General features: G+C 34.8%; 1 protein-coding gene across 1 annotated transcript in view; it reads left to right on the forward strand.

Moving 5' to 3' along the window:
* UFL1 (UFM1 specific ligase 1) overlaps positions 1–10,064 on the forward strand; it is a 33,362-nt gene extending 23,298 nt beyond the window's left edge. The window contains exons 13-19 of the mRNA XM_047858379.1: positions 2,788–2,905; positions 4,302–4,468; positions 4,550–4,680; positions 6,260–6,340; positions 6,629–6,714; positions 7,252–7,432; positions 8,058–10,064. Of these exons, the coding sequence (XP_047714335.1) occupies positions 2,788–2,905; positions 4,302–4,468; positions 4,550–4,680; positions 6,260–6,340; positions 6,629–6,714; positions 7,252–7,432; positions 8,058–8,276 (983 nt within the window). The 3' untranslated portion in view covers positions 8,277–10,064. The remainder of the gene's footprint in view (positions 1–2,787; positions 2,906–4,301; positions 4,469–4,549; positions 4,681–6,259; positions 6,341–6,628; positions 6,715–7,251; positions 7,433–8,057) is intronic.
* The last annotated feature ends 1,005 nt before the right edge of the window (positions 10,065–11,069 follow it).

The following is an 11,069-nucleotide window of genomic DNA, read 5'->3' on the forward strand; positions in this document are numbered from 1 at the left end:
CACAGACAAAAATGCAGCAAAGAAATAAAAAGTGATAACATTGGAAATAAAATATGAATCAGGAATAAATGGAGTTAGGGAAGAAGTAGCTGACTATGGGAACGTTGGTATTGCCCTGTTCAAGAACCAAGTATGCAGCCTGAGGAGCTTGGTAGAAGCGCACTTAACTGACGTAAATGGGGAAAGTGATCATGACAAAAAGGATGAAAATGTTTTAGAGGGGGTGAGGTTGGCAGAAAACCTCCAATAAAGGAATTCTCACGAGATGTTTCACAACATTGAAAGGGCAAAGGATAAAATGCCGTAAGCTGATCCGGAGTTAAAAAAGGAGTATGACAACTTGCCAAGCCACAGAAAAATGCTTGCTCTGGAATGTAAGTCACAGGATGAGAAGAAGCAAGCACCATTGAGATTATTTTTGATAAGTTTTTTACAAAGAAATCAAACACTTTCATGCTCAGGGTTTCTAATGAGCTAAATTATAGTATGCTAAATTATTAGTTTTCTTTTTCATTTCCCTTTATATTCATAACCAGCAGAACTTCTAATGTTTTCACAAACATTTTTTAAAGGGTCACAGAACAATCAAATTTTCCCATTGTTTATTAAGAACATCTTGCACAGTTGCGGCTTGCATAGTCACTTTTATGGTTTCCCGCTGCCATGAAAAACAAATTATAATATTTTACAAAAGTGGATTTCTGCATATTCAAGTAGGAAACACTAATATTATGATGTTTAAGTTTTATGGTAACACTTAAATGATTGGTTGCTTCTATTTAAGGAAGAGAATTAGTATATGCATCTTCCTTTTCCAAGACTTGTTATTATTCAGTATTGTTAAGTTAGCAAGAGACATGTTAGTTTTTCTAAGTAAAGTTATGATTCTTCTATGTTTGTGTTGTAAATAAATTTACTTAATGCAACTGTGATACCTCCCTCTTCCTTTTCCCCAGTAAACACAGGAAAAACATTGAAATGATAATAATCTGAAATTTTTATTTTACTTCTTCCACAGAGCTCATTTTGTATGGGCTAGAGCCAGGAGGCATAGAAATCAGTTGACATGGGCTTCAGTTATTAGTGTGCCACTACTAGTGATAATGTATTTGCTTAAGATCTATCTTTAAAGTATTCTGAGATAGATAAAAATAGCTACTGTTCTCAGCATGCATAAAACAATATTAATTAAAACTGTCTTCATAAAGGAGCGCCTGGGTGGCTCGGTCGGTTAAGCATCCAACCTCAGCTCAGGTCATGATCTCATGGCTCGTGGGTTCGAGCCCCGCATCATGCTCTGTGCTCACAGCTCAGAGCCTGGAGCCTGCTTCAGATTCTGTCTCCGTCTCTCTCTCTGCCCTTGCCCAACTTGTATTTGTTCTCTCTCTCTCTCTCTCTCTCTCTCTCTAATATAAACATTTAAAAGACTTTTTAAAAAACCTATCTTCATAGAAACTAGTAGCCTGTTCCTATTTTAAGTAGTATTAAGACTGACCTATGTGGGTTTTAATTTTTCATTAGTAAATGAATTTCTCTATTCCCCAGATGTACTAGGGGTGGGAGAGAAGGGATATTTAATAAAATATTTTTCTATTATCTGTAGCCTTAAGTAATTATTAAATGAGGCATGTGTTACTTCTTTTGTGCACAGGTTATAGAGAGGGGCTATAAAGGTAGAAAAACCATTCTACCTAAAAAAATATAATTTCAGTGCTTTTGAAAAGGGGTTGTGTTATAATCTCGCAATGGGGGATGGAATCAGGTTCTCAGCTAAAATACAGCATCAACTCACTGTGAAAGATTACTATATGGAAATATAATGTAATAACTTATAACATGCATGCAGAAAGCAAACAAAGCAGAAACTATTTGATGTGGAAGATCAGGAATGGATAGCAAATCACAAAAAGAAAGGATAGTCTATCTCTTCTAATGGGTGTATCTGTTCTAAAGCTATAATGTCAACTACTTAGATCTTGATGCATAGTGAAGATTGATTTTTGAGCTATTATTTATTTATTTTATTATTTTTTATTTTTATTTCTAAGATTTTACAATAACCAAATTTAGCTGGAAATAATCACTTTTATATTTTTACAATTAATAACGGAAATATTGTTAGCTTTCTTTTGTCTGCAACCTGTACTTCTCCAAGTCGGTGAGTAGGCATGCACAGTTAACAATTATTTCCATTACACTAGCTGCATACAAGCTTTCCTTGGTATGGAATTATTTTTGTAAGAAGAAGAATAAATTATGAGTGTAAAATTACAAGGATTCTTTTCATCTGTGCCTTTCCCAAAGACAATTTTTAGCTTAATTCTACCAGAGTTGTAGTTCACATGATTATAAAGACTTTTCCTGAAGATCCTGTGTAACTTACAAGGATGTTTGATTTTTAGTGCCTATTCATTTTTATAAAGACAGAAATTCTGCTCATTATATATTGTTCAACAGCGAAGTTATCTTTTCTTAAAAGATTTTTTTCCTTGATTTTCAACTATTTGTACCATCCAAGTTAGACTGGGGAGAAAACATCTTTATGATTTTCTGATTGACTCAGAAAACAGTCACAAAATGAAGTTAGGAAATTATTACTCAAAAGAGATGCCACTATCTCTTATTTTTAAAATTATTTTCATTGGTTATTGCTATTTGACATTGGCAATATCAGTCTTTGTGGTATGAAGTGAATGAATTACCATCTTATTAAATATGTTGAACCTTATTTGCTTTTAGGTTGCTTTATGGTTTTGTTGTTTTTCACATTCCTCATTTCTACTATAGGAAAGAAGAAGCCAGAGATCACTTTTATGTTCCAGGATGAGATTGAAGATTTTTTAAGAAAACACGTACAAGATGCCCCTGAGGAGTTTATTTCTGAACTTGCCGAGTACTTAATAAAGTAAGTATAAAAACATATTTTTTTTCTGTTTTATGATAGATATTCAGAGGTTTTAAATAAAATTTTTACCAAGATCATAGAAAACATATACTCTAGGTCTTTTCTTTTCAAAGCTTAGAATTTAATCTAGCCACCAAATTGCAGATTTTGTTTGCCTGTAGAGGCTGTTCAATTCAACAAACATGTAAGTGCTCTGGGGAAGGCAATATAGGAAAGAAAAGGCGAGAGTGTGGAGGCATCCTCATTCACTGATGTTACAGTACTAGTTGGGAGAAAAACACCAACATAATAGCTGGCTGCTCTCTAACATAGCGTGAAAAGGAACATCTAAAAGAAAGAAAAGACCATTTTCTATCTGGACTAGACAGAGAGTAAACAGTGCACTTTTAAAAAAGGGGAGAAATAAAGTAACAAACTGTCTTCAAAGAGAATAAATTTAGACAGCACTAGCTTGTAATTGAGCCAAGCTAAATTTATTTTACGGAAGTGAAAAACATTGTGTATAACTTGACCATTACTAACTAACGTGATTTTCCCTCAAGGTAGTTCCAGTGTGTAAGCTATAAATGCAGTCCAGGAGCCCAGTGCATCTAACAGTGAATTTAGAATATAGCTTTTGTAGTGAGATTTTTTCATTTCACTGAATGTTTTTGTACATGAATATATTAAATAATCATATTTTTCATATGTAAAAAGATGGAGTAGTTACTTCTAATCATTTGCCATTACTTTTTAAAAAATCTTTTTTGGGGGTGCCTGAGTGGCTCAGTCAGTTGAGCATCCAACTCATGAACTCATGAATTGAACTCGTGGTTCATGAGTTCAAGCTCCATGTCAGGCTCTGTGCTGACAGCTCAGAGCCTGGAACCTGCTTCAGATTCTGTGCCTTTCTCTCCTTCTCTCTGCCCCTCCCCTGCTCATATTCTGTCTCTCTCTCAAAAATAACCATTAAAAAAATTTTTTTATAAAAATAAAATAATCTATTCTGAGTTGTTGAGCATAAAGTTTTTAATGTGTTATGTTTTATAGTACTTTAGAAATTGAGAATTTATTATTCCCAAGGATGGGAAACAGATTTATAGTCTATTCTCCAAATTAACTTTTAAAAACTACTTTGAATTGAATTTGAATTTGAATTGAAACTTCTGTTACTGCTATTCTTACTGTCTTTAGTGCAATAATTTTGAGTACTGTAAGATTGAGAAAAGTAAATGCATTTAAGTGATAAGTCCTAGGCTTAGAGGACAAATTCTTGGGAACTAGTCTCCAAATTAATCTTGTTTGTTTAAAAAATATAGAGGTCTTCCCTTAAGGCCTATTTCCATAGAAGCAAAATTTATTACATGCATAAATCCAGTACTTTTTAATAAACTAAATATATTTATCTTGTGCACAGACCTCTTAATAAAACTTACCTCGAGGTGGTGCGTTCAGTGTTCATGTCTTCAACTTCTTCTGCCTCTGGAACTGGTCGAAAGCGCACTATCAAGGACTTGCAAGAAGAGGTTTCAAACCTGTATAATAACATTCGCCTTTTTGAAAAGGGGGTGAAGTTCTTCACAGGTATACTTGGTGCTGTTTTTTTCATTGATTCTCATAATTGTTCTTGGACATTCATTTTAATAAAACACCTTTATTTTCCAGATGATACGCAAGCTACTCTTACAAAGCATTTGCTGAAGACAGTGTGTACTGATATCACTAACCTCATTTTCAACTTCTTAGCTTCGGATTTAATGATGGCAGTAGACGATCCTGCAACCATCACAAATGAAGTATGATAGTGATTTGTTTGCCATCCTTGATGTGTTTAGTTTTGAAATAAAAGCATGCTTTATTTTCTCACACCAGGAATAGTCTAAAGGAGAGTAAAATATAAGAAAGGGTTTTTGGGGAAAACATCCATCAGATTTTTAGTTCAAATTGGTAATATAACCGGTCTTTTGAAAGTAATGATGGTTAATTACTTTAGAATCAACACTTTTATTTTTTCCTAATTATTATGGTGTCACATCCCTTTCTCCTGCTGAGTTGCAAATCCCTTAACAGTGCTATGGCCTGATTGCATACTCTGCAGTCATTTTCACTTACTGGCACCATCTCTGTTCAATATTTAAATAAATTGTAATTTATTTGTTAAAATTCTAATCTCAAACTAAATTCAAAGTTATTTTCTTCCCTTCTTGAAATGTAAGGTAGGGCAGTGGCTCCTAGTTGCCTAGAGAAGGAAGTGTGATCTGTCCCTAACTCTCCTCCTCTACTTCTTCTCTGTCCTTCTTCTCTGATCCACTTAATGTTTGAGATTTAGAAAAAATGAAAGAGGCAAAAAGTGCCTCATAAGAATGACTGCATATCACTGATTATGACCTAGGTCCAATGCTGTGGTCTCTCGTGATGTGGCCATTGCCACATAGATGGCATAGGTTGTTTGGGGGATGTTTTTTAGCATGTGACTCCCTCTCATGGCAAGGACCACCCCCTAAACTTCCAAACAGGTTATTTCTCCTGTCTACCCCAGCAAAGTACTGTCCCCCTTCCTCCTTTAGCTTGACAGTGAATCTCCAGATGTTTGGGCAGTTCAGGTAGCCTCTGTGCCAACTTCTGCTGTGAGAAATACATGGGGTCCTGTCCTGTGCCCTTTGGGGGCTATGGAAGGATTTAGTGTGCCATGTGACGGGGAGTCAGTAGGTTGCCCTAGTCTTCCAAGACTCACTGTAACTTTCGAGGCCTACTGGCCAAGCCATTCCAGTAGGCCTCCACCAGAAATTTCATACTAGGTAGGGCCATCAGATGGGTCAAGAATGCCACCAAATTCCTTGAGACACATCTGTGTGGACGGGGTGCTGAAAAGACCACACACCAAATAGCATAACAACTGTCCATCCATAGAGCAAGTTCTCTAGTTTATAGGCATTCTTAAACTTTATTCAAGAGAGAGACCCCCTTCACTTGGCATTAGGAAGAACATTCTTCCCACCCCAATGAAAAAGAGAGGGAGTAGCCCCTTGCCCCAAATTCTCTTTTACCCACAAGGTAAATGGTTCTCTCTCCCTCCTCCCTCGGCCCACCCCCTGCCACTCCCCTGCCCCATCTTCCTCTTACATTGCTGGGCCAGAAGGGAGGAGCAGAGCTATATCTAGCTTCATTGGCTGACTGGTTGTTAGCTAGCTTTCAGATACTAGAATGCTTTTGGCATGTTTTTATCCCTAGTTCGAGAGCTAAAACTCAAAAACAAAGATAAATTCTATTCAGTATTCTATTATAGCAACAAATATACTTTGTTTTGTTTTGTTTGATCTTATATCCACCACATGTTAAAGCCACAATCCCAAAAGAATTTTTTTCCCCTTATAGGTAAGAAAAAAAATTTTAAGTAAATTATCAGAAGAAACCAAAGTAGCTCTCACAAAACTACATAGCTCTCTGAATGAAAAAGTAAGTAAAGTTGGATTCTGTTTAGATAATGGGGCTAGAATTTATGACCTTTGAGTACATTTTTATAAGAATAATTGTAAACTAAATCTCTTTGGGAGGTGAAGGGGGAGAACAGGCTGGGGACATTTTATCCTCATTAGTCCTAAATCACAATGTCAAGTTTAATAACAAAATGACCTTTTTAAAAATTGTATTTAGGGTGTAATATTATAGAACAGTATTAAATGACTGTATTTCTTTAGGAAACCTGTTAATAAAAGTAAATTATGGCATTAAATACCTTTTCAGAGCATAGAAGACTTTCTTTCTTGTCTGGATTCTGCAGCAGAGGCTTGTGATATTATGGTGAAAAGGGGAGACAAAAAAAGGGAAAGGTAACAACATTCAATTAATCTACTTTATTAACAGATTCTTAGATGTGTGATATTTCATGTCTGAAGTTGGTGACTATGTGGATCTTGCACAGAGAACTCTTGTATCCAAATGGCTGCATACCTTTAAGTGTATTCAATACATAGGTCTCCCTCTCTGACCCATTTTGATAGGGTAGCAAGGTTCCCTAATCCCCTAGTAGATCAAGCCTGAGAACTTTATGTTGGCTTCGAGACCTGCTATAGCAAGCTTATGTGCATTAGTGCACTTCTGTCTGATTCCCAACAACTTAAAATAAAAAGTATACCTTGAGTATCCCTGCTATCTAGTTTTCTGTATCATTCTCTAGCATATTAGTTTATCCATACCATTTAGGGTCAAGTGTGTCTATATTTCCTATTTAAAATATCCCTTAAGATGTTTATGGAGGTAGATAACTAAACTGGAGAAGCTAAAAATGAATACAGAAGGGAAGAAGTGAAATTGGTGAGAGCTGGTGAAAATATGATAATGTGTTTTGTGATTTTATTTTTGTTTAGGCAGATATTGTTCCAGCATCGACAAGCACTGGCTGAACAGCTAAAAGTCACAGAAGACCCTGCTCTTATTCTGCACCTCACATCAGTCCTTCTGTTTCAGTTCTCAACCCACAGCATGCTCCATGCACCTGGAAGATGTGTCCCACAGATCATCGCCTTTCTCAGTAGTAAAATTCCAGAGGTATCATCTTGTCAGTGCACTCGAAACTTTTAAAGCTTTTAGATTCTGAAGGTTTTGAATGGATAGGTTTGAAACATCATAAACAGTAAGACACAAAGCATGTTAATATGATTTCCCGTTCAAGAATGTGAACAGTGATAGAAGATTGATTTTAAAAACTCAGCATAGCTCAAGAATCTTTTGGGATCCTACAGGATCTATAGTAAAAAAAAATATTCTGAATTTGGAAATTTAAGCTTTCAAAAAAGATGTAATAATGTCCAGTCTTCCAATTCAGCTTATGTAAATTTAACCTGTTGTTCAAGGACCAGTTCAAAAAGTCTTACCCTGCACAGATTCTTCTGAGAAACTTCTCAGCTAAAAGTAATTGGGCTTCTTTGAACTTCCATGTAACTTTGACTAAATGTCTGGTGATAGAACCTAGCCAAGTCGGTTTACATTAAAATGATCTGTATTCATGTTTTATCACCCCTAACCTGTCAACTTGCCAGCAAGGACCTTGCTTGATTCAGTTTTCTACTTAAGATCATTATACTGATTTATAAAGATGGGTGTTGTTGAACAAATCATGCTTGTTCCACAAATTAATGTTTGTTAACTTTTCTTCTCCTTTCTCTTTTCACAGGATCAGCATACTCTTTTGGTAAAGTATCAAGGTTTAGTTGTAAAGCATTTAGTTAGTCAAAATAAGAAGACTGGCCAGGGAGATGATCCTTTGAGTGATGAATTAGACAAAGAACAAGAAGATACCACCAATACTACTCGTAAAGAGCTTCAAGAACTTTCTTCATCCATTAAAGACCTTGTTCTCAAATCCAGGAAGTCATCTATGACAGAAGAGTAATGATCTTAATTTACTTTTATCATATAGTATACATTTTTCCCAAAGTTTAATATGGTGAGTGGTTAACCACAAAGTGTTCATTTCACAGTCCTCAGTTCCTCCCAGTAATGCCCCCATGCATACACCCACACACATGCAATTCAGTCTAAACAATAGTGTTGTATTCAATGTAAACCTTATAAAAATGTGAATTTTTATAAATTGGGTTCAACCATGGAAGATTTCTTTTTCACAATATAATTCTAAAAATTAACCATTTCAGTTTTATTTTATTTTCAGATGCTAAATGAATAAATTTTGATATCTTTCATCTCTAGAAAAGGACTCATTCATTGTGTTGTTAGATTTCAAGTGACATTATTATATATATACCCATATTAGGTGGAAACTTAAAATGTGGCCATGTGTTTTTTAAAAAGGAAAAAAAAAAAAACCCTTGGTGTCAACAATAAAAATCGTGTATTTTAAAATTAATAGACAATGCTTCAAACTTAAAATACAGAAATTTGCAGAAGAACTTTTTATTACTAAGCCCCTGCTTTTATTTCTGGCAGATAGAGGGCCTCCCATTGCCCCCACAGGAGTGAACTTTTATGTGGTTGACAGTTTCAGGGATGCCTTTACAGCTGCAGAAAAACACCAGAGGGGCCCATTTATTGCTATGGTCTATTCTATTCTAAAACAAGATGCTAACAAGAGTGAGAGAAAAAATAAAAATTACTTCTTAATAGATATAAATCACATTAGAACTAAAAATGTAATACAAGTATTTTTTCTTTAACCCAATTTGCATTTCTAAATGTTATTTTTTATATCAGTAGTCACTCTGACTCCTAATGCTTTGTTGTAGGAGGATCTATAAGTGCATTGAAATCATTGAAACTTTTTTTTTTCCAAAAAGGAAATCCATGTAAGAAAATAGGTATTCTTGTTTTCTAAAGACTAGTAGTAGTTAAAAGTAACTAAAATAGTTCCTTGGTAATAATTTCAAGCAAATGAGTCTTAAGCAACAATTTATTATTATCAAAAAGAAACTTATTTTGAATATAATAGTAAGTTAAATTTCAAATATTAAAAAAGTACTATTTTATATAATTCCTCATATGGCATTTAAAACTTCCTGTTTCAAAATGTTTGAATACAAATATCAGTCTACCTCTACTCTAATTCAGACAGAGTGTTAATATTGAGTGAAAGAAATTGATACAATTGCTAACTAAACATTCTTATTAAAGTTGATAGGAATGTAACCTAAATTTAAAAATGTTTTTCCACTGGTAATTTTCTATTAATGTATTTTCATATGGGCAAAGGAAGAAAATGACAAATCCTCTGTGACCACAAACTCCAGGTAGTTTTTTTTATTCAGCTTTCAAAATGTTAAAAACCAAACTTAAGGTTTTATCCAGTCTTTAAGAACTTATCATTTATGTTTCAGCAGATACCAGAGTAATCCACATTTGATTCAAACTAGGTCATAAACAAGGAAGCAAATAAAATCATTCTGGCCTTCCTAATTTGTAGGAATAAAAATAGGAGAGACGACCAAGCAAATAAAAAGAAAACGATTGTCTTGATCACATTAATTTTTTTTCATTTATCAAAATGGTTCGTATTTTTCACAGTAAATAAGAACAATTTTTATTGTTTTTGAAAACAAAGTGGTATAGCTGATTTTGTATGTAAAAATCTAATCTCACTGATAAATAAAAATTCTTAAATGGTTATCTACTATGATCTTGATGGGAAGATTTAAGAGTGTTATTAAAAATAAAGTTGCCTATTTCTGTTAAATTTTGTGGTACTTTGGAGCTTCCATTATTTTAATTACTACTAGGATTAATGCATATGTTACATGTAACATATTCACATTTTAAAATTCTTTTTCTGAATATATTTAAAGATTTTATTATATTTTCTTGCACAAAAATAGTTCGATAGTCCTCAGTGTCTCATTCCATGAAAGTTTGCCAGTCATGAACCATTTTACCTGAGTAAATCATCTTCGGTTAGCTACATGTCAGCAAATGTACAGCTACACTCTTATCTGCCACTTCCTACTATTGCAGATACAATAGAGCTTTCTGAATAATGTGTTCATGTGCCCCATTCTCCAGACCACATGTTTCTGAAGAGTCAAGGGAAACCCACTTCTAGCCATCAGAAAGATTCAGTGAACCATGGCCTATCTTATCAAAATCAGTGAATTTTCAGAAAAGATACTGATATGAAATCAGAATAAATGTATAAGTTGCTTAATTTGAATATAGAGCCATCTTGAACTTTTTAGGGAGTGTGTTTTAGTCAGCCCATAAAGCACCAAAGATGAGGTCAGAGTGCAACAGTGTTCGTGAAAAGGGAGCATGGGGCAAGCGGAGGGCAAAATGCAAGCTGGCACCGCTCCCCCCACCCCCCCCCCCCCGGTTGAATATGAGTGATATTCCTTGGACACTTCTGGCTACCCAAGAACAAAGGAAAAGAGTTTAAGTGCTTGCCATGGTAATGTGGGAATCTAAGGCAAATGAAAAATTAAATCCCCTTACTGCCTGCAGCCCATTGACAAGTCCTTAAAACAGGCAGAGTGACCTCCTTCTAGGAGCTCAGCTGTCTCAAGGATGACACTTTAGGGCAAAAGGAGAACCTTAGCTTAACATTATCCCAACCCCCAGGATCCTGTAAGTTTACTTCCTTTATCTTAACTGCCCCAAGATATATGCTGGCAATCATACTCCAAGCTTATGGCCCCTCAGTATACATCTAAAGGCTCTTATAACTAAGGTTTTATTAAATGGT

The sequence above is a fragment of the Prionailurus viverrinus genome, chromosome B2, assembly GCF_022837055.1.
Source record: "Prionailurus viverrinus isolate Anna chromosome B2, UM_Priviv_1.0, whole genome shotgun sequence".
NCBI classification, from domain to species: domain Eukaryota; kingdom Metazoa; phylum Chordata; class Mammalia; order Carnivora; family Felidae; genus Prionailurus; species Prionailurus viverrinus.